The 24,549-nt window shown below is 33.9% G+C and overlaps 2 protein-coding genes across 2 annotated transcripts; one reads left to right on the plus strand and one right to left on the minus strand.

The window, feature by feature from the left end:
• Window positions 1–644: 644 nt before the first annotated feature.
• Window positions 645–1,656, minus strand: LOC127788091 (uncharacterized). Its single transcript, XM_052316206.1, has 2 exons — window positions 1,270–1,656; window positions 645–1,169 (listed from the first exon to the last, which is right to left on the minus strand). Exons 1-2 carry the CDS (start codon window positions 1,654–1,656, stop codon window positions 645–647), a joined length of 912 nt encoding a protein of 303 aa, XP_052172166.1.
• Window positions 1,657–13,869: 12,213 nt separating this feature from the next.
• On the plus strand, window positions 13,870–18,818 carry LOC127789231 (dnaJ protein ERDJ3A). Its single transcript, XM_052318062.1, has 7 exons — window positions 13,870–14,061; window positions 14,882–14,937; window positions 15,581–15,654; window positions 15,993–16,504; window positions 16,607–16,948; window positions 17,067–17,417; window positions 18,200–18,818. Exons 1-7 carry the CDS (start codon window positions 13,975–13,977, stop codon window positions 18,485–18,487), a joined length of 1,710 nt encoding a protein of 569 aa, XP_052174022.1. The 5' UTR covers window positions 13,870–13,974; the 3' UTR covers window positions 18,488–18,818.
• The last annotated feature ends 5,731 nt before the right edge of the window (window positions 18,819–24,549 follow it).

Consider the following 24,549-nt stretch of genomic DNA (forward strand, 5'->3'; position numbering starts at 1 on the left):
TAAAACCATACAATGCCTTAGTTAGTTTAAACACAGAGTTCCCATACTTAGAATTCTCAAAATTGGGAGGTTGTTCCACATATGCTTCCTCATTAATATATTCATTTAAAAATGCATTCTTAACATCCGTTTGGTATAGCTTGAAATTTTTATGGCAAGCAAATGCCAACAACATTCTTATAGCTTCTAATCTAGTAATTGGAGCAAAAGTTTCATCATAATTAATTCACTCTTATTAATTCCCTCTTCTTGGCTATATTCTTGAGCCACTAGCATAGGTTTATTTCTTATGACAATACCACTTTCATCCATTTTGTTTCTAAATACCCATTTGGTTCCTATAGTTGGGTGATCATTTGGTCTTGGAACTAGTTTTCATACCTCATTTCTTTCAAATTGATTTAATTCATTTTGCATTGCTATAATCCAATTTTCATATTTTAAAGCTTCTTTGATAGACTGTATTTTTACCAAGTATATATATACTCTACTTGGGTATAACTGTATGTTGCACGATAAAATGTCTCCATCACATCCTTTCGTTGTTTACATTGTTTCTTCAAGTTTTGCTTAAGGTGGAAGAAACAGAATACATGTGAGACATTGGGGAAGATAAGACTCATCGCATTCGCAATGCTTTGGTGTCAATCGGATACGATGATCAAATCCTCTAGCATGCCGATAGCCTCCCTTAATTTTGTCAAAAACCAAATCCATGATCTGTCAGACTCACCATATCCAAATCCAAAAGCGATAGGATAATTCATCTCCTCACCATCTTTGCAAATGGCAACAAAAATCACCCCTTTGTATTTACCTTTTAAGTGGGTGGCGTCAACGGAAACAATTGGTCTTATGTAAGATCGAAAACCCTTAAGGGAAGCTCTAAGAGCAAAAAATGAATATAATAAATGATTATTTTCATCAATTTCTATTATCGTGATACTGCCATGATTTGTTTCTTTCAACATGTGAAAATATGAGGGTAGCTGCTGAAATGGCTCATCTGCATTGCCGTAAGCAAGTCTCTTTGCAAACTGTAAAGACCTCCAAGCTTTAGTGTACATGATCTGCACACTATGTTGCTCTAACAACTCCCCAATTAGCATTCCAGGTGTATATTCACTGATTGCCACTCGTTTTGAGAACAAACTCCCTATGACAATAGCCTTCACACTTTAAAAATGTGAATCATAGACATTTGGAGTACATGTGACCCGGGATAAACTTCACCACATGCCAAAACGTACAACTAGGTCTGTATCTTACACGAAGCAGAAACTTGCAGTTCATATCTTTGCAACCGACCTCAAATCGAATAATGCACGAACGTCTGATTCTATAATCTATCTTCACATGAACACAATATTGTCCAAAAGCCAAAATCAGTTTCTGTTTACTTTTAAATAGTGCGCCTTGGGAAAACATATCACCCTGGTAGGGAATCAACACTTCAGGTTGCGTTGCCTCAATTACATAATTTTCTACTCCAGGAACAACCCAATTTCCATGTAAAGGGTTGTCATCAAATTGTGAATCTGAAAATCTTACTTCTAGGTACTCCGAACTGGCTCCTCCTTCATTATCATCACCACTGTCATCGCCACTACTATCATCACCATTATCATCTGTTTCATTATCACCATCATCATCCATGTGTGCAACGTCATCTGACAAACCAGTCGTACCATATGTACCGAAATCATCATTCTACATTGGATTACGTGATATAAGTGAAATGTCAACACCTGTATCTTGATTACCACCAAAAACTCCAGCATCTTTATAATATCCTAGTACTATGAGAATAATAATAATTAATTTTTTGTGTTATTTTTTTACATCCTTTAGATATTATAATTGAGAAAACTAATAGGTTTACAGTTGGTGGACTAAGTTGAAAAAGGAAAAGCTAAGTAAATGGGTTTAGAGTTAGTGGGTTAAGTTGAAAAAGGAAATGCTAATTAAATGGGCTTAGAAAGTGGGCTTAAAATTAATGAATTAAATGAAAAAATAATCTATTCAAAAGAAGATTTGAAAAATAATTAAGGTCACAAAATAATTAAAAATAGTGGGAGAAATAATTGAAAAATGTGGGAGAGAAAGTAGGGTATGAATAAATAATTAAAGATTATGGGTGATATTTAGTGAAAAATAATAAACAAAAGTGACAAAATAATTAAAGATAATGGGTGAAATAATTGAGAAATGTGGGAGAGAAAATAGGATGTAGACAAATAATCAAAAATAATTGGTGAAATAATTAAAAATGTGGGAGACAAAGTAGGGTATGGACAAATAATTAAAGATTATAAGTGAGATTTAGTGAAAAATAATTAAGAAATGTGACAAAATAATTAAAGATGATGGGTGAAATAATTTAGAAATGTGGGAGACAAAGTAGGGTGTGAACAAATAATCAAAGATAATGGGTGAAATAATTGAGAAATGTGAGAGACAAAATAGAGTGTGGACAAATAATTAAATATTATGAATGGGATTTAGTGAAAAATAATTAAGAAATGTGACAAAATAATTAAAGATAATGGGTCACTAGAATTATACTAAGGTTAATTCAACCTTCTATAAATAGAGAAAACTTGAAAGGTTTGAGAACTTAAGTTAAAAAGAGAAATGTTGAAAGAAAGATTTGAGAGTGAGAGAGATTTGAAAAAGAGAAAGAATGAAAAAAAGGGAAAAAATATAGAAAAAAATATCAAAAAATTCATAGAAAAATCTTATAGGCTGGGTTTAATAGTTCATGTAAAAATTTGTGACAGAAGGCATTGTTGGATACGCAAATCGAGGCTTCGTCTCAGTATAGAAGAATACCAAATTGCTCGGCGAGAAGGTGAGTTATCTTTAAAAAAAATTTCAAAAATATGATAATGATATTTTAGAAGTTTTGATGATGAAATTGGAAGAGAAATAAATGATTGGTATTTATTATGGATTTTTTTGAGACAATAGATGCTTTAAAATTAAAGAGAAAATGAGAAATAAATAGAACATGAATTCTAAAAATTATGAGGAACTTTTTGGAGTTTAGGAATATTGTTTTAAAAATTATTGTGAAGAGAAATTGAGAAAATTTTATGAGGAAGTATCTAATTCATAATTTGGAGGAAATAATAGGAGGAAATAGGAGAAATTAGGAAAATTAGAGAAAATTAGAAATCTGATTTTCTTAAATAATTATGATACCCAAGGTACGTCAAGGTTCATAATTGAATACGATTGGAAGTCCGACGTGAATTTTGAGACAAAATTATCTTTTTACAAAGTAAGTGGTACTTCCCAACTGGATTTAATTTTATGAAAATGCTTGATTTGTAAGTGGTTCGACCTAAAACCCAATTTTTATATAAATAATTTTGTCATGTTGTCATGCCTTGATGTGAGTATTTCATGTAGATTGCATTTACATGTATTGATGATGAAATATGCATATGAGTATGATGAGATTCACGGTCATACATTGCATGGGTTTGGGATTAGGTACTGACGTTGTTGCTTTGCCAAGGGTGCACCCATACACCCCGGTCTGGCAGGGAGACTGTAAAAATGACAAGTAATCTTAAGGTGTAGTTAATCCAAATATGAGAGTTATGATATTATGTGCATTACATACATACATGAGCATTAAATGTTTTGTTCCCTTACTTAGATGATTCATCATCTAACTTGGGTTTTGCCCCTAGAATATTCAAATGTTCTAGATGGAGATTGTAGCAGAAACGAAGTGAATGAGGCATGAAATAACACTTAGCAAAGTGCATGATGAGTTGTATGATGAGTTGAATGTATGTTATGTAGCCCATGTATTTAAGTTCTGCTACTTTGAATTCTGAACGTTCTGAGAAATGATGATGTATAGTCTCACTTATAGTTAATGATGATGTATAACCTTATTTATGGTTAATGAGAATGTATAACCTTATTTATGGTTAATGAGAATGTAAGAATTGATGTATGATTAATATTAAAATGTTAGGTTCGATTCTAGCTTCCGCATTTAATGTTTATATTGCTTCTCTTTCAAGATAAATGTATGGAAATTTTGGAATGGATAAGAGTAATGATATGGTTTAGTTCTAGTAGTATTGAAAAAAAAAATTATTATCCCAAAATTGTCTTAAGTTTTAATGCGCTCAAAAAACGCAGCGTTACAATTGGTATCAAAGCGAATTATAAGAAAACTTAGGAAAGATCATCAGGAATCTATGAACCCGAGGTTTAGAAAAACTTAGATTTAGAAATCCTTATTTATAAATTCGGGGATGGATGATCGAAGTCTTAAAGGTTACTGGATTTAAGTGTGGTATAGTGAAAATGCATGTCTAGGAAAGTTTTGGCTAAGAAAAGACTTGGTATTTAAGTGTGTCCGTTTGAAACCCACCTCTCTTTCTTGGGAACTTACCTGGTGTACTATTCACGAGCAAACAATATTCTAGTATACGGCTACTATTCTCAATAAATAGTGGAAGCTTGATGAAAGATGGTACAAGCGAAATGATCTAGCTATTAAAGTTAGGATTCGATGATATAATTCGGGTGTAAAGTTGACTCGGTAACCATGATTATGGATCCGAGAGGTTTAAAGACTGTTGATTTGAGGTCATTAGTCAAAATCCTTACAAGGAAAGATAGGATAACTGTGGTTATCGAGGATGATCAAATCATGGATAATTAGTCTGATGTGACATGGCCTAACTGATAAGTTGAGGATCAAAGGATAAGGATTTTTTAAGATCATTTAGTGTCTCGAAAATAAGATATGTAGATCAGGGATCCAACGGATTGGGTCAAACGAGAGGCCGAAGATGGCTAAGTGATGGCACGTGAGTTGCGTCAATTGATGAGGTGACAGTGGTGCAATCGATGAGACTCGTAGAGACGGGACAGGGAACCCTTGTAACGTGACAACACTACTAGTTTGGTGTTCGCAGTGAACAGATCTGGATCTAGGAACCCACTGTAAAAGGCTGATTGATGGCTTGTGGTAAGGTACGCGAGACCTGTCGACCAAAGCGTCATAATAGATGGCATGGGAGATGATCAGATACTGAAGATCTGGGACAACACAATAGGGTTTATACCTTGTAAAGGGTTCAAGTTCCAATGAACTGGAGTGCGAGGTGTGCCACTAGCTGGTGATATGACTACAGATTGTTGTTCAGATAGTTGTGAGAAATCTTTAGGACAATCATTTATGAAAATAAGGAGCCTGTTAATATGTGGTATAGGCACTTGCGGTCAGTGAAAAATCGTAAGAAAATTGAGGTAATGAGAGAAATACCAGGATGTGTTCTCGGAAGATGTATTGAAATTGTTTATTGACAAATAAAACTGCTATTAATAACTTGAGGTTATCTAATGATCAGCTATGTGTGGCTTGACTAAGGACGTAAATTATCAGGTTTTGAAAGAGATGATAATTAAGAGTCGATATTTTTATCTCGATTTGATGAATTATTAAACAGCTGCAAGAGGCTGAGATATTTATTATTGATATGCAATCAAGCGTAAAGATAAGGGAATGAGACATTAAAGTACTCAAAAATATAGCATTTGTTCCATATGTTCAATATAGTTACAAGAGATCAAGCCATAAGAAAAAAAAAACAGAGAGCTATACCCTAGAATGCTGCCAATGCTCAATGCCGATGATGACTACTGAAAATATCGGGTCCAAGCTCATCGACATCGTCATGATGAGGCCACTGGATACCGCTAGTTTCGCAGGGGTGAAATAGAGAAGTAGTCTCCAAAAAACTATAGGGAGTGAAGCATGTTCAGGCATAATGAGATAATGAGGCCACTAGATACCACTAGTCTCGCCAGGGTGAAATATAGAAGAAGTCTCTGGAAAACTAGGGAGTGAGGCATGTTCAAGAATAATGGGATATTCAAGCCACTGGCTACCGCCAGTCTCGCCAAGGTGAAATAGAGAAGAAGTCTCTAGAAAACTAGGGAGTGAGGCATGTTCAGGTCTAATGGGATATTCAGGCCACTAGCTACCGCTAGTCTCGCCAGGGTGAAATAAAGAAGTAGTCCCTGGAAAACTAGGGAGTAAGGCATGTTCGACCATAATGGGATACTCAAATCTCCATAATGGATTTGGATCATCTGCGGGTAGTGATCCATGCGAGATAGGTCCAAAAATGTCGGTAAAGCTCAGATCAGGTTCTAGAATAGGGTTTGGATGAGGTTGTGGGTGAGACCAAATTGGAATCGGTTGAAGATATGCAGAATGATTTGCAAATAGTAAATTTTGTAATAAAGCTATATAGGCTTGCAAGTTGACAACCTGTTATTGGAGATCGACAACCTGTTGTTCGAGGGAAAAAATATGGGATACACAGCCGTAAATAGGATCTTGAAGCCGAGCTAGAGCTTCCATAGTAAGTGTAACGGCTGCCCCAAACTGGTCACTTACCGAAAGTTAGCCCAGAATTTTGGAGGCATTACTGGTACCAAAGACCTGATGGATGACAATAAAATGAAAAGATGCTTTCTCATAACAGAAGTAAGCGGCAAAAACACACAATAACGTGTATCTCCTCCTCAAGACTTTGCATGCACTACATGGAAACCCGGGTCCTGACATGGATTTGGGCACTGGCTAGATCTAACCAGATCTGGGGACAAATAAAAAGGGTCGGATCTAGATGGATGGGATAGATCTAAGTGGATCGGGTCGAATTAAATTTAATTTAAGATGTAGATTGTAAGATTTCAAAACTAAGGCTATGAGGGAAAAAATGGCAGACCTGAAGAAGAATAGCAACGGGCAAGATCCGAGGGTCGGCGGTGGCCGAAAAGGCCAGGAGACGGTTGGTGGCTACACGAAGAGCAGGCGTAGGTGGCAGCAAGGCCAGATCTGGCCAAAAGGGCGATCGATGATGGTAGTGGGTTGTCGTGTTGGTTCAATCGACAATCACATGACTGTTGGAGGTGGCCAGAAGTTGCAGCGGCAGCGGGGCACTGTGCGTACAGGACGTTGAGGCCGTGGAGGCAACAGTCGGCGGTGGAGATCGAGGGGCCAAAGAAGTCAGCTGAAGGCGGACGCGGTGGCTGCGATGGAGGCCAAGGGTGGCCTGGATGGTGCGCGAGCGGTGGACGTTCGCGGAGGAGAAAACCAGAGGAAGAAGGAAGAAGAAGAAGAATAAAAAAAGAGAAAAAAAAAAAAAGAAAAAAATTATGAAAAAACGCGTTTTATTATTCCGGAGATGTTGGCAAGAAGAAAAAAAATATTCGGACATGCGAAAGTTAAGTTTGGGACTTTTCGGGTATTTATAATCCCAATCTTACGTTTCAAAACATGGAGCAACATAGATAGGTTATTCAACCAATCTGGTGCTAATATCGATGATGAAATTTTGAGATTTAGAATGTATAGCAAATTTTGAGGGCGGAATTTTTGTAAGGAGAGGAAAATGTAATATCCTAGTGTTTTGAGAATAATAATAATTAATTTTTTGTGTTATTTTTTTTACATCCATTAGATATTATAATTAAGAAAACTAATAGGCTTAGAATTAGTGGGCTAAGTTGAAAAAAGAAAAGCTAAATAAATGAGCTTAGAGTTAGTGAGCTAAGTTGAAAAAGAAAATGGTAATTAAAAGGGCTTAGAAAGTGGGCTTAAAATTAATGAATTAAATGAAAGAATAATCTATTCAAAAGAAGATTTGAAAAATAATTAAGGTGACAAAATAATTAAAGATAGTGGGTGAAATAATTGAGAAATGTGGGAGACAAAGTAGGGCGTGAATAAATAATTAAAGATTATGAGTGAGATTTAGTAGAAAATAATTAACAAAAGTGACAAAATAATTAAAGATAATGGGTGAAATAATTGAGAAATGTGGGAGAGAAAGTAGGGTGTTAACAAATAATTAAAAATAATGGGTGAAAGAATTGAGAAATGCGGGAAACAAAGTAGGGTGTGAACAAATAATCAAAGATAATGAGTGAAATAATTGAGAAATGTGGAAGACAAAATAGGGTGTGGACAAATAATTAAAGATTATGAGTGAGATTTAGTAGAAAATAATTATAAAATGTGACAAAATAATTAAAAATAGTGGGTCACTACAATTATGCTAAGGTTAATTCAATCTTCTATAAATAGAGAAAACTTGAAATGCTTGAGAACTTAAATTAGAAGGAGAAATGTTGAAAGAAAGATTTGAGAGTGAGAGATAGATTTGAAAAAGAGAAAAAAAGAAAAAAAAATATAGAGAAAAATACCAAAAAATTCCTAAAAAAAATCCTATAGGTTGGGTTTAGTAGTTCGTGTGAAAATTTGTGGCAGAAGGCATTGTTGGATATGCAAATCGAGACTTCGTCTTAGTATAGAAAAATATTGAATTGCTCCGTGGGAATGTGAGTTTTCTTCAAAAATTTCAGAAATATAAGAATGATATTTTAGAATTTTTTTTATGATGAAATTAGAAGAGAAATGCATGATTGGTATTTATTATGAATTTTTTTGAGGCAATAGATGCTTGAAAATCAAAGAGAAAATGAGAAATAAATAGAACATGGATTCTGAAAATTATGAAGAAATTTTTGGGGCTCAGGAATATTGTTTTAGGAATTATTGTGAAGAGAAATTAAGAAAATTTTATGAAAAAAGTATTTATTTCATAATATGGAGGAAATAATAAGAGAAAATGGGAGAAATTAGGAAAATTAGAGAAAATTATAAATCTGATTTTTTTAAGTAATTATGATGCCCAGGATACGTCAAGGTTTATAATTGAGTACGATTGGAACTCAAATTTTGATGCAAAATTACGCTAGGTTCAAAATTATCTTTTTCCAAGATAAGTGGTACTTCCCAACTGAATTTAGTTTTATGAAAATACTTAGTTTGTAAGTGGTTCAACCCAAAACCCGATTTTTATATAAATAATTTTTTCATGTTGTCATGCCTTGATATGAGTATTTCATGTATATTGCATTTACATTTATTGATAATGAAATATGCATATGAGTATGATGAGATTCACGGTCATACATTGTATGGGTTTGGGATTAGGTATTGAGTTTTAACGCGCTCAAAAAATGGGGCTTACAATCTTTACAAATCATATCAACATAAATCACTTTATATCTACCTCATTCGCACATAACAAATTCGACACTATAGCCGTCATCGATAGGGAACTTAGTACTTGGAAGATTGCTCGACGGTTCACTTAAAAAATGAATGTTGATGTCATACATTGTTTTATCAATTTCCGTCATTGTGTAAATAATATCAGTTAATTGACTAAAAGTCGCATTCTTGTTAGCCATCATACACTTCTTATTACCCCCAATGTACTTATCATCATCATTTCATTTCCCGTTCCACATGATAACCAACGGCACTTTATCCATTGCTGTAAAATTAGAAAGCAAGAAGTTAGGCTATTAAACTCGAATAGGTTAAATTCTCCAATTCTTTTTAACTATTAGTAAGTATAAAAGGTTTATTTTTTTTAGATTTGTACAATTCAAATGATTTTTGACTTATAAAACTATAATCTTATTATTAATTCTAATTATTCAGTTTATGTAGTTATGTAGTTTCTGACAAAAATTTAGTTATGTAGTTTCTGACAAAAATTTAAAATTCACTCTTAGAAATTTAAAAATTTTATGAAAAACTTATTAAATATTGTATTAAATATTTTAAACTAACTAAATAAATAAAAATAAATAATGCCCCTGATGGTAAAGTCGGCACCAGGTTTGGTGCCAAACCCGGTTACGGGTTTCATGGGCCACCAAACCCGGTGCCGGGTTTAGTGGCCCACGAAACCCAATTTCATTGTGTAGATCCGAATTTTTTTTTTCTTCCACATAAATTCTTCAGATCTTGAATAATAGACTAATCATATATTTTTTACTCACAATTATAATCATTCTACACAGTTTAATAAGCAATGTGAACATAAAAATAATTGAAAACCTAAATAGAAATCATAATCGATACCTTGAGATTGAGAATGCTTGTTGGAAAGGAAAGATGGTGAAACTTGGTGAATACGGCTTCAATGAAGTCTTAACTGTGAATGATGAAGAAGATTAAATGACCCAAGCAGCAAAATATTAAATTTAGGAAGAATGGTTGAATTTGGATACTTTCAACAATGGAGAAGAAAATAAGAGCGTGAATGTTGAAAGAGGAGAAAGAGAATACGTAAAGTCAAAGAGACAAGGGTATTTTCGTAAATGAAGATAAGGGCAATATAGGCTTTCCAGTTTAAAATCTCATTAAGAGTATTTTGGGCATCTCACATAAAAGTGGCTATAAAATGCAATTAATTTGTTTGATTTGTCAAAAATATTTTTTTACTAGAAAGTGGTTAAAAATAATTTTTTAAATTTCTTTTGAGTTATTTATGAATTTCTCCCAAATTTTTAATACATCCAATCCTCTTGGGTGTTCTTTCAAATTTTAAATTAAATTAAACGTATTCAATATTTTTCTAATCCTCCTTAATTAAAAAATAAAAATAAACATAAAAAAAAAAACTTTGCAGGAGTTAGCAATGCATCATTGTTCATTGCTAGCAACGTCAATGGCCATTAACTGGCTCATTTTCTATTGGCCCAAATAATTACCCAAGAATGGGGTTGAATTGAGTTTTTTAAAAATATTCATTTTTTTCTCAAATAGTAGTAAAAATATATGTTTGTGATGAGTAAAATATAATAGCAATAAAATTAAGTACAATAATCGAGTATTCAAACTTAAGAAAAGAGTGGATTTGTGCTCCACAAGATTTTGCAAGATTAAAGTGACTGACAAAGATGAATAAGAAAAAAGAAATTAAGTAAACACAACATGATAGTTATCATTGTTATTAAAATCTCGATTCAACGAATCCAATTTTATGATTTAAAGAATTTTAAGAAGCGTATTAACATTGGTTCTAATATTTAGAAATTTTATATTATTTAATATTTTTACAATTGATAGATGAACTAATTTTGAAATAGGTATATGTATTTTATTTATAGTAAGGAATATTAATAAGGTTGTAATAATTAGATTATTAAATAATATTAATTTATTTTTTTTATAAAATTATGTTATTATAAATATATATTTACATAAATTAAAAGGTATTTTTAATTATCTCTAAAATATTACGATTTTACAATTCAATTTTATAGATCCTCTTTCAATCCCACTTAAAATCTAGATTTTAACAATCTTGGTATTTATATATAGTGGTTTGACGACTTACTTGTGTCCACTACCTTGACTCCTTATTTAGGATTTTCAAATATATTAATGGAGTGCTTTTTGAAAAGGTAAACACTATCATCTATATAATCATTTTTCAATGATGTACTTTTTACGTAGGCTCAAGCACCTAATCAGCTGTGTGCCTTTTCACAAGGTCAAGCAATAACTTTTACAATAATTTTTAAAGAGCTAAACCAATAACCCACATGCAATGTTTTTTTAAGGCTAAAACAATAATTTTACAAAATAAGAATTGAAATACAAATGGAGAGAAAACTCTCATACTAGGTGTCCTCATAAAATAAGCTCAATATAGTTGGGAGGGCACTCAAGGTATTCCACATGAAAAATGCTATTGGTACACTTTTGTATATATTTTGAGCTATATAAAAGTGTACCAATGACAAAAAACTCCCTCATGAGGCGCATGGAGATGAGGGATATTTTGGTCATAATACCCCCTTATGTAGCCCAAAATATACAAAAGTGATATACATCTAGCATGATTCTTCTCACATAGATAAAAAAATGAATGAGAATGAAGTACTTGTTCTTTGCGGATGAGAATGATGAGAATCACTTAGACATTGTTCTTTTTAAGCTATTTTCTTGCTCTCTTATTCTTCTCATCACTTTTTCATGTTCTAATGCAGATATATATATATATATATATATGAAAGCTTTTCAGCACTCTAGAAATTTGTTCAATAATAACAGTTATTTTTCCTTTAGATGATTAGATAAAACATTCTATTTGAAGGAAAAAAACATATTAGAGTTTGTAATCTCCAGGAAATCAATTAAAAAGAATATTTCAAATATTCAATCTGAGAGCATTAAATCTTGTTTCGAACTGCATTAAATATGACCCAATGGTTATAAATGACTACAAATTTTTTTAAGTTTCACGAGCCGTACTACCCGAGTAATGTATGAGTGTTATAAGTAATGTTTTGAACATATTTTGAATTCCTTTCAAGTTATTCGAATAATAATTATTCATTACTCGACTAATTTTTTAAGACTCTATTTAAGTTACTCAAGTAATAAATATATATTACTCGAATAATTTTTTGACACTCTTTATTTCTCTACAGGTTATGTTTACATTACTCAACTAATACTTTAAAGCTTCTAGTTTCTTTACAAATTACTTGAGTAATATAAACCATTACTCAACTAATAATGCTTGTTACTCTAGTAATGTAAAGCATTACTCAACTAAATTTTTTCTACTACTTTGTAATCTTAATTTCTTAATTAATGTAATTACTCAATTAATAAACTTTGATTCTTGAGTAATGTCCTCAAATGAAGGATAAGCTAGATTTTCATAAACAATACTCGATTAACATATGATCAATTGTTTGATACTCAATTAAATTTTCATCATTCTTGATTTCTTGGTAAAATAATCAAATAACACAACTCAATACTTTGAGTAAGACTTTGCTTTTGTAACATTTGTCTCAAAATTTCTTGAAGTTATTCGAGTAATATATTTTTTTGGGGAAAATACTCAAATAATACTTCCTACAAGCATTTAAGCTTTAAGATTTAATGTGATTACTCAATTGATGAAGTATGATACTCAAACTTAACTTATGTAATACTCGATTGATGCATATTCAAACACTTAAGATTTCATTTCAAATCATTCACATGTATCCCGAAATAAGTTTTAACACTCTGATTTTCATAAAACATTCAATTTTGTTTTTAAGCCATAAATACTTAGGTAATCCTTGAGATTTCAATTAAACACTTAAACAATGTTTTATTAAACATCAAAATGAATCCAATAAGGGCTTTAATAGATTCAATATTTTCATTTGAGTTTGTTAACAATGATAAGAAAGAGTGGATTTGGTTCGTTGTCGACCTATTTATTATGTATGTGTGTAAAGAGAAAGAAGAATATGAGTACTCGATTTGGGGTTAATAACTCATTATTTAGGTTTAGCAAGCCTATTTTAGTCTTTTTCTTTTTTAAAAAGATAAAGAAGAATAGTAAAGTAGAACATAGTAGAGGAAAGAAAGAAAATGAAACACAATTAACGTCTAACGATAATATTTGCAATGGTGATGCCTACGAATATAATGTCAGTGATGTTGGTATTAATAAAGGTGATGTTATCGCTACTTGTTTCATTTTTTGATTTTTTATTGTTTAATTAAATAGGATTAGAAAAATACTAATTAAATTAACTTTAATTAACAATGTTTAACCTAAAACTGATGGAGGGGTGTCCCAGTACCAAAAAAAAATCACAAAGATACATAGGAACAAGAGAAAATGACAAGATAATTTCGTACAAATAACTTAAAATACAAGGAATCCGAATGCAATTTACCAAAAAAAATCATCAAGGACTTGTGTCCAGATCCATGAATAATCGGGTCGAGTATGGGTACAGGTAACCCACTCGGGGCGCCGTGGCCCGCGACAAGATGAAGAAACCACGTCGACTCGGCCCACGCATAAGTCGTTTGACGCAATCGAGAATTCTGAAATCCTATTGGTCAGTCACCGTGGAACTGTATCCATCGGCCACGTGTACGAAACGCCGAAGCGTCTCGACCTTTCTTCACCTCGCTTATTTCTATATCTTCTCTAATTCTCCCTCCGCTTCTCAAACGGATACGACGTTCCGCAATTCTCAGAGATTTTCCCCCAAACTTCACTGAGAAAATTCTCAGCCTTCGCGTCTCCAATCTGCAACATGAAGATTCGTTCAGCGTTTCCAGTCATCTTTTGTGCCTCCTTCCTGATTTTCTCGCTGGCCGCTAAAACCCTCGACCCCTACAAGGTACGTCCCACAATTCAGCGCGTTTCGACTCTGATTTTGATTTGCTACCCGTGCTTGCAATGTATGATGATTTCGCCACGGTGAGGTTGTAGATGCCAATTCTTTTCAGATTCAGTGTTTTTTCGCCTGACAATCGTTGGAATGGATTGAGAATTTTGTTTGCATTGGATGAATTATGGTTGATTCTTGTTGGACAATACTGGAGCTTGAAATTGCAGCTGTCTAGGTGGGAAAGGTGATTTATTCGGAGAATTTTTCTTTACTCGAGTTTGCAAATTTCTTGAAGGCCACGTTTTTTCGAAACTTTGGAGGATTTTTTTTTTCTGTTTGGTTATCCGTAAAAATATATTCGGATTGATAGTACTGTTTTCCTCTTCCTTGACAAATCAGTATCTTAACACAGTAGCAGAAATTTGTTATTTCACCTGAATCGCAACTTCTGGATTGCGTTTTTAGGATTGGGTTATTGAAACCCTAGCAATTCGGCGAGCTTCACTAAAACGGTTGTCTTGAACCTGTTTGGTAGTTTTTTTAGTCAATCGGGGAATGCTATCTTATATTAGCTCTTAGCTATGGTTGACAAGACCTTCTGTTTTGTTCTTGATTGGGTAGGTTGATTATTGGAAGGTTTCGGTTATAATTTAACTAGATTTGATTGCATGGGTTGAGTATTGGAAGGTTGTGTTTATATGGTTTTTGTGTTTATTATGACGGATTTTTTCAAAAGTGTTTGATGATTGCAGATTATTTTTTGCATTTTATTTTCTTCCTTCCCATTTAATTAGACTTCTTAATTATTGTGAAGTATATTTTGTTTCAGGTTCTTGGGGTTGAGCGAAATGCCAATCAACGTGAAATCCAAAAAGCTTTCCACAAGTATGTTTTTGGTGAAATTCTTTCTAGCATCTGGTCAATATGATCTTGTTACATAGAACCACAGCACTTGAAAAGCGAAACCAATGGTTTTTTCTTCAGATCTAATTTTTCCAATTGGAGGCTTGTTTTATCTTATTTTATGATAACCACGTAGCAAAAAGAATTTGGTGTGGGTCGTGTTGGAAGGGTTTCATCTGACACTGGTTTTCTTTTTTGTTCTCATGCTACTTTATACATGGTCGTATGTTTTATATCCTACTTCTTCTAACCATTTGTCTGTGGTTTGAACTCATGCCCTACACTTTTATATCATAATCAGAAGTGGTCGGTTGATAATATTTTAGTTATATCCTATGCTAATGGTTGAAGAAATTATGGTGAAGTATTTGCACATTCAGTGTTAACGATAGCTTAATTCTAAGGTCCAACGTTATATAGCCCACAAAGTTTTCAGCCTCCACAACATACAGTCAGACAATTGACCAATTTTCTTGCTTTTCCAGTCCTGAAATTGTGTGGATTTTCTTTTTCTTTTGTCCTTGTAATAATGAGGTCCATACACCATAGAATGATGTTAAGTAAGATCCACTGCTTGCTTATATGGGATCTTACAAACTGATGCGTTCTTCCACTCCTTTTGTAGGTTGTCTCTGCAATATCATCCCGACAAAAACAAGAACAAGGGTGCTCAAGAGAAGTTTGCTGAGATTAATAATGGTAAAATAATTATTTATTTATTTATTTTTTGCCCTTTTCTCGAACCATTTTTCTTCAAGGCTATTTATTAATCCTGCAATGCATAATTTGAAACCTGTACAAGTGGAGAAAGACTTGTTTCATTGTTTCTCTTCTCCCGTAGTCCTTGGATATCTCATGGGTTATTAAAATGTTTAATACAGCTTCTTCTTTTTTTTTATCATCTCTGGGCAATTTCTACATAACCATTGAGATGGAGGATATAGGATGTTCGACTGTTTTCCCTGTCTGAGAGCTTCTCTTGTTTGTTTGGGTCTTTCTAAGTGCTAATTTTTTGCCTTTTATTTTCTGATTTTTAGCATATGACATTTTATCGGATGAAGAGAAGAGAAAGAATTATGATCTATATGGTGATGAAAAGGGTAATCCCGGATTTCAGACTGGGAACACGGGGGACCAGGGTGGGTATACTTACTTCACAAATGGTGGACCAGGACAAGGTGGATTTACATTCAGGCCACAAGAATGGCAAACTATGGGTGGACATGGAGGTTCAAAGTCGTTCTCATTTTCTTTTGGTGGCCCTGGTGGCCAGAACTCATTTGGTTTTGGCTTAGATGATGTTTTCTCAAACTTATTTGGTGGTGGTATGGGAGGTGAAAATTGGTTTGGGAGTTCAACTCAGGCTAAGTCTGGTTCCACGAGGTCCCATAAGAGCATTCGTGCCGTAAACTCTCAGGTGTACAAGAAAGAAATAATTGATAAAGGAATGACTTGGCTTTTATTGTCTTATACACCTACATTGAAAGGGACCGAGTATTATGAATCTATTATAGAGGAGGTAGCTAACTCATTTCAGGGAGCCTTAAAGGTATTATATATTTATATACATGTATTCTTTCTAATTGTCCTCTGCTTTACATCTGTGCTGATTGTAGTGCTTACAAAAATTTCAATATATACTACATTTCAGGTCGGAAGCATAAACTGTCAAACTGAGTTGTCTTTTAGCAAGGATCTGGATGTCTATGCCCGCAAAGCACCTAGGGTTTTTGTATACTCTTACAGAACAAGTGACAGTGGAAGCTTGCTAGAGTACAATGGGGATCTGACTGCAAAAAATTTGAAAACATTTTGTCGAGAACATCTCCCTCGATTTTCAAAACATATTGACTTGAGTGATGTTGAGTTATATTCCAGTAATATGCAAACATTACCTAAAGTGGTACTTCTGTCAACAAAGAAAGATACACCTGTTATTTGGCGCGTCATTAGTGGCTTGTACCGCAAACGTTTTGCTTTCTATGATGCAGAGGTAAATTACAAATTGTGATTGGTCCCTAATTATTTTTTCTTTCCCCCTCCCATGCAAATGAAATTTCTTCTATTATGGCTTGTCAAGTGCCATTTCTACATTTTTTTTTTTTTTGTAGGTCCATCATGTTTCAGATCCAACAGTGAGGAGAATGGGAGTTGACGCACTTCCTGCTGTTGTTGGTTGGTTACCAAATGGCGAAAAGTATATTTTGAAAACAGGCATTTCTGTGAAAGATGTAGAATCTGCAGTTCAAGATCTTAGTGCTTTACTTGATGGCTTTGAGAAAAAAAATGAGAATACAGCTTTTAAGTCTAAAAATGCATACAGTGAATCAGGGGATAAACAGATGCCCCTACTTACGGGGTCTAATTTTGGCACACTTTGCGGGGAGACAACTCCTGTCTGCATTGTTGGTGCTTTCAGATCAGCCAGAGCTAGAGACAAGCTGGAAGCCATATTACTGTCGGTTAGTAAAACTTTGCCAGTTAAAATACATAATGGTTCTTTGATGGATTGACTTAATTAATCATGTTCTTTGGCTATCTGTGTGACAATATTATTCTCACTAAATGAACGTTCAAGTTCTCTACCCATTATGTTTTTCTTATAAAATGCATTGTAAAGTTCTAAATGTCTTCCAGTGGAGCCTGCCTGGCAGTGACTCTACAACAGGACCCATTCTTCTTATCCCTTTTCCTTTCTCCCGTTCATTTACATCATCTCTTCTCCCATACTTCCTCCATCAATGAGTTTCGGTGGATTTGGATTTCTTCCAATCTCCTGTTAGTTTGTGCCCCCTCCTTCGCTTATCGCTTGATTATAATAATGTTTGATAATCATCTGCCAGTTTTCATCACAATGTTCCAAAATGTATGGTCGCTTAAATAAAAAGTAAAACGGACAAATTTTTGCTTCTGCATTCCTAGTGATGACGAAACATTTAAGAATTGATTTTTTTTTTTTTTTTTAACTTGAAAAGAAGTTGATAATGAAAATGGTGACATTATTTACTTGTATTCAACGTTCTACTAGTCTGGGTAACTTAAAATCTTTATTTATTTTCAATCAATTTTTAGATTTAGGTGGTAGCTGATTATGCATCCATCCTCAAATGCCAATTTACTTGTAAATTTGATTTAAGATGCTTGACGCATAGCTGTTGGTTATGAAACATTATGTTTCTGAGGACTCGTGTGACTACTCTGCTCTACTAATATCTTCAATTTGCTGCATGATTTGTGCTTCCAGGTCTCACAGAAATCCTTCTCAAGACGACGCAATTTGGGCACCAGTGGTGGGGATTCAATATCCTATTCACTTGTCGATGCATCCAAATACCCGTCGTTCTTGAAGTCATTAGACAGATCTGGATTCAGATCATCAGACAAACTATTGGTTGCCTACAAACCCCGAAAGGGGAAGTATGCAGCATTTGCCGGCGAGTTAACAGCAGAGGAAGTGGAGAGGTTTATCGGTTCAGTCCTCAACGGGGATGTGCAGTTTACCAAGACCCGGCAGAAGCCCACATTCAATTGAGGGATATGAATTCCATATAAACGGCAGAAAGAAATTGCCGGTATGTATAAATGGAGAGCCAACAAGGCAGGCCGGTTTGCTGCTGCTTGTGCCCAGCTATAAACCGGACCAGCAGCTGGAACAGTGGTAGTAAGACGCCCAAGTGCCATAATTTTCTAGGATAGTAATGTACCATTCATTATAGATAAAAAAAAAAAAAGTTAATGATGAGATACTTGAAACTGTAAGGTAGAGTGTAAAGGTGAAGCCTGGGAGATGGAAGAAGAAGAAGATGTTCTCTTACGATTATAACGGTTAGTGAGAAGGGCCTTTTTGACTTAGGTATTGTAAATCCTTGGATCTTTTTCTTCCTCGACCATTCTTTGAGGCTTTTTTTTTTAACTTGTAGAGAGTACAATATGCACATGGGGGTTTTGACAGTTTTGTGTTTGCATTTGAATCCCATTTCATGCACTCCGAAGAGTAAAATGCGACTGAAATGCCTGCAATTATTCCGGAATCCAATTTTATAAGGGGCCTTCCTTTGGTGCCTTAAAGGCGAATACATATAGAGAGAGGGAGAGAGAGAGAGGCGAGGCGGCGCACACACACATCGGCGGCTTTTCTATGATAACCTTGGGTTGTACGGCGGACGAACGAACAGATTCCCCATGTCACCCTGGATTTGAAAGTGTTGTGATTAATGCCAAGCAAGTAAAGAAAATGCTATGGACAATAAACCTCCGTTTTCATTCGTGTTTTAAATTTTAGTTTTTAATTTTAAATTTATTTTTAATTTTATATTTTGAATGTTTGTTTTAAAATTTTTAGAAATGTGTTTTTTTGTTATTCTGAAAAATTATTTTTTAAAATAGAAAATTAAGAAAAGTGTTTAATTTGAAATTTAAAAAATTATTTTATGATATTTTATTTAATAAATTTGATTATTAAATAGTAAAATTAATTATTTTTATTAAAATTTTATTATTAAAATAAAACAATAAATTTAATTAATGAATTATTAATATACATTCTAGTAATAATTTATATTAAATTATACACTTAATAATATATTATATGTTATCTTATATTTTTAATTATAATATAAATATAGTATATTTTTAAAATTTTAAATAAATATATAATTTTATTTTCAAAAATTGAATAAATTTTTCTTATTTTTTTTTCTTTTCTTCTTTTATTCTTCATTGCCTTACATCTTCTCCATCATCAGCGACAATCGTCGACCGAAAATTCACACAATTAGAACCTACCATTAGAAAACTTTAAACTAAGAAGATTAACATATACAAAAATGTCAGATTTAACGATTGAATTTTCGTAAATCTAATTTTTAATTTTTGGCCATAAGTAAAAAACGCACTACCAGTAGCCATCGCCCATCGTGGCCAATGATTTTTGGCAATTAAAGGCAACCACTCGACGTCTAAAGGCTCATTGATCAACATACTAAAAAATCAACAAAATTTAATGGCTAAATCTCCTTAGATCTAAGTTTAAACGTTTAACCAAACCCAACATTCGCCTATATACGCATTGTCAATCCCCATCGACCACTGTGGACGATGATTTCTAGTAATCAGAGACAACCACCTAACACCCAAGAGCCCATCGACCAACATACCTAAAAATTAGTAAGATTCAACGGCCAAATCTCTTTAAATCTAACATTGAACATTTGACCAAACCCAACACCTGCCTATATACGCATTGCTAGTCATCACTGACCACCATGACTAGTGATTTTCAATGATCAGAGACAACCACCCAACACCCAACACCCAAGGGCCCATCAACCAACATACCTAAAAACCAGCAGAGAAGGAAGATAAGAGAGGAGACAAAACTTGAGATTGAACGGTGGTGATGGCGATGGCAGTTGCGGGTGTAGTCGACAATGACTCATGGCGGTGACAGAGATGGCAAGCGTGGTCGACGACTGAGACTTGAGAAGGAAGGGAAGAGAGAAGAAAGTAAAAGATAGAGAGAGAAAGAGAGAGAGAAAAGATATGCAAGATTGGGTGGGTAAAGGGGAGTGTTTTTCGCGTTTTGGTGTTTTCAGCGTGTTTTGGTTAAAAACATTCAAAATAAAATGTTATTTTGAGTTTTCTTTACAAATTTTGTTCTTATTTTTTAAAATACGTTTTTAAAAATAGCAAAGTAAATGTATTTTTAGTATTTTAAAAAATTAAAAATTAAAAATAGGTTAAAAGCAATAAAGAGAAGGGAAATTCTATCACCAGTCCGACAAATTATTTTCCACAGCCCACCCCATGCAAAATTCTATCAAAAATTAAAAATTCTCATTTTAGCCCCGCCCACTATCTTCTCCGACCATCACCGTCGCCTCACCTCTATCTTTTTCTCCCACAACATATACACACAAATACATAGAGAGAGAGAGAGAGAGAGACAGAGAGTTGGTCGGCTGCCATGGTCGACCCCCCCCCACATATATATATATATACACATGCGCGCGTATGCCGTGGCCATAGAAGCCAAATATAGAGAGAAAGATAGAGAGAGGGTCAGCCATGGCCAACCCCCCCCCATACACATTTATATATATATATATATATACACACACACTCACACACACATATATATATATATACACACACATACACGCATGGCCGAGGCCATGGAAACCCCCGCACCGCACCGTGACTCATGGCAGTGACAAAGATGGCAAGCGTGGTCGACGACTGAGACTTGAGAAGGAAGGGAAGAGAGGAGAAAGTAAAAGATAGAGAGAGAAAGAGAAGAGATATGCAAGATTGGGTGGGTAAAGGGGAGTGTTTTTCGCGTTTTGGTGTTTTCAGCGTGTTTTGGTTAAAAACACTCAAAACAAAATGTTATTTTGTGTTTTCTTTACAAAATTTGTTTTTATTTTTGAAAATACGTTTTTAAAAATAGCAAAGTAAATGTATTTTTAGTATTTTAAAAAATTAAAAATTAAAAATTAAAAATAGGTTAAAAGCAATAAAGAGAAGGGAAATTCTATCACTAGTCCGGCAAATTACTTTCCACAGCCCACCCCATGCAAAATTCTATCAAAAATTTAAAATTCTCATTTTAGCCCCGTCCACTACCTTCTCTGACCATCACTGCCGCCTCACCTCTATCTTTTTCTCCCACAACATATACACACAAACACATAGAGAGAGAGAGAGAGAGAGAGAGAGAGTTGGTCGGCTGCCATGGCCGACCCCCCCCCACATATATATATATATACATGCGCGCGTATGCCGTGGCCATAGAAGCCGAATAGAGAGAGAAAGAGAGAGAGAGGGTCAGCCATGGCCAACCCACACACACACATTTATATATATATATATATATACACACACTCACACACACACACACACATGGCCGCGGCCATGGAAATCCCCGCACCGCACCGCACCGTAAGGTGCGAGGGTTTCAGAATCCTCCGCACCTCGCGGTGTGGAGGTTTGAGTCCATGGCTGTGGCTATGCGCGTGTGTATATATATGTGTGTGTGTATATATATATATAAATGTGTGTGTGGGCCGACCTACTCTCTCTCTCTCTATTCAGTTTTCATGGCCGCGGCCATGCGTGTGTGTATATATATATTTATGTGTGTATGTATATATATATAAAAATGTGTGTGGGTTAACCATCTCTCTCTATTCGACTTTCATGACCACGGCATATGCGTGTGTGTATATATATGTGTGTGAGTGTGTATATATATATATATATGGTGTATGTGTGTGGGGGGTCGGTCATGACAAATGACCCAGTCTCTGTCTATTTCTCTATGTGTTTGTGTGTATGAGTGTATATGGTGTGAGAGAAAAAGAGAGATGTGAGACTGCGATCGGGATGGTCGGAGGTAGTGGGCGAGGGACTAAAATGAGAATTTTAAAATTTTGATAAAATTTTGCATGAGATGGGCTGTGGAGAGTAATTTCACGAGTTGAGGATAAAATTTCCCCTAAGAGAATGTAATTTAATTCCTTTCGAGAGTTGGCCTTTTTTTTTTTAAACCAAATATACAAATAAGCAATTGATTTTTTTTTTTTTTTATAACAGACAAGACTAGTGTTACAAGATAATAATGACAATAATAATGATAAGACTTGTAATCTCATCAAAGATCAATTGAGGTGAATTCCCACGCTGATTTGTGTATTTAATTAGTACACAAAATTTATGTTTTTTTGGCATATGAAAATAGTAAAAACTGTTTATTTTTGGATTGTAGCATTAATTAATGTGAGATATAAAATAATAACAATTGTATAGGCGATGTGACTATTAAAAATTAAAAAATTGGTAGGTTTGAGACTTGGTGACGTACGTGGGTAGGGAACAAGGAATCCACTAAGATTTATCATTTTAATTTTAATACCATTTATTTATTTATTTTGTATTCCCATCATGACCTCCTCACTCATCAGTCAAAAAAGTGATACTTATATAAATAAATTCACACCTTTCATATTCAATCAATATATATATATATATATTCATTTATTTCACCTGAATCATGCTAAAAATTTGCCCCGGTTGAATTTAGGCTGTTGTCTTTGCACTTACCTAATCACCAGAAGTCATTTTCATCTTATTTTCTTAATTAATAATAAATATATCTTATTAACTAATAAAATTATTTAAATATATAAAAATAAAATGCCTTAATAGGTACGAAAAATAATCAATATATTAATAAAAAAATATCCCCCAAAATATATTACTCTCAAATATCTAAATAACATTTCGCCCTCTTCATAACCCACAGATTAATGGCACCAAGGAAGGAAGAACGCGAGACGAGTGGAATGGAGTGGCAGGGCGGGCAGGCAGGCAGGAACCAAGGGGAAAACTTTCTCGTGAATGGAGGCGTTAAAGCAGCCGTAACCTTAGCGTGTCAGATCGACGGAGCTCCACCCACCGCCCCCTGCATGCGCGCCACATGTCCCTCCGTACCCACTTTCCCATTCTGGGAGCTTCTCAAACAAACAGGTCGGCGCCCAGCCCGGCCCAGGCTAGTGGTGGACTGGATTTCGCTGGATTTTGAACCGCCGCCGATTTCAACTCCGGAAACCACTAACGGGACTCGAAGACCGTGCCGCGTAACCCCCCGAGACCGCGTCTGGAAGTGAATAATTTATTCAATTAATTTCCAAAAGAAGTCCATCTTTTCTTGTATTTTTAAATATATGTGGTACGCTTTAAGCTTTTTAAAATAATTTTATTTAAAAAAGTTACATATTTAATATAATAATAATATAATTATAAATAATAAACCCATAATCATAATCAGGGACATATCCATGTGTGTGAAGCACAGGCCAGTTCATAATTAAAATTAATTTTTAATATAAAAAATAAAATTTAATAATAAGTTAATTAAAAAATTACAACTCATCTCAAAATTTATAATATACAATTTTACATTTAAAAAAAAAAAAATTCAACCTTCCTTTAAATAAATTTCTGGATGCACCCTGCTGCCAGTAATGAAAATGTATTTCAGCTGCCCTCTACTTTGGTTTGGTTTGGTTTCTAGCACACAGATAGTTTTTACCCGCTTTCCCAAATTGGTAAATTCATGGGTCCATTCAACCGTTTTAAAGCACAAAAATTCTAGTATTTTCTTCGTCAAACAAGAGTTGCCAATTTGATTGTTTTAAGGAATATTTATTCCGAGATTTTATTTACTTTTTTTATGATTTAATTATTATTATATTTTTTATCAGCATTAGAAAATCAAATGAAGGCGCCTCTAGCCGCCCGCCAAAGTGTTTGGCAATGCTATATTATTATTATTATTATTATTATTATTATTATTATTTCCCTTGCCTTACTTATTTTTACATAGTGTATGTATGTTTATTAAAAATATTTTGTATTTATTATAATTTAGTATTATGTCTACACGTGTTTATTGGTTAGTGTTAAGATAATACATTTACTATAACAATTCAAGTAATAAAAAATATTTAGACCTAAGAAAAAAATAGATTTCATCTTCTGTTAAAAATAAAATTAAATATTAAAGAAATTAGATGCAATTGAGCTCTAATTTAA

The sequence above is a fragment of the Diospyros lotus genome, chromosome 13 (genome assembly GCF_014633365.1).
Source record: "Diospyros lotus cultivar Yz01 chromosome 13, ASM1463336v1, whole genome shotgun sequence".
NCBI lineage: Eukaryota > Viridiplantae > Streptophyta > Magnoliopsida > Ericales > Ebenaceae > Diospyros > Diospyros lotus.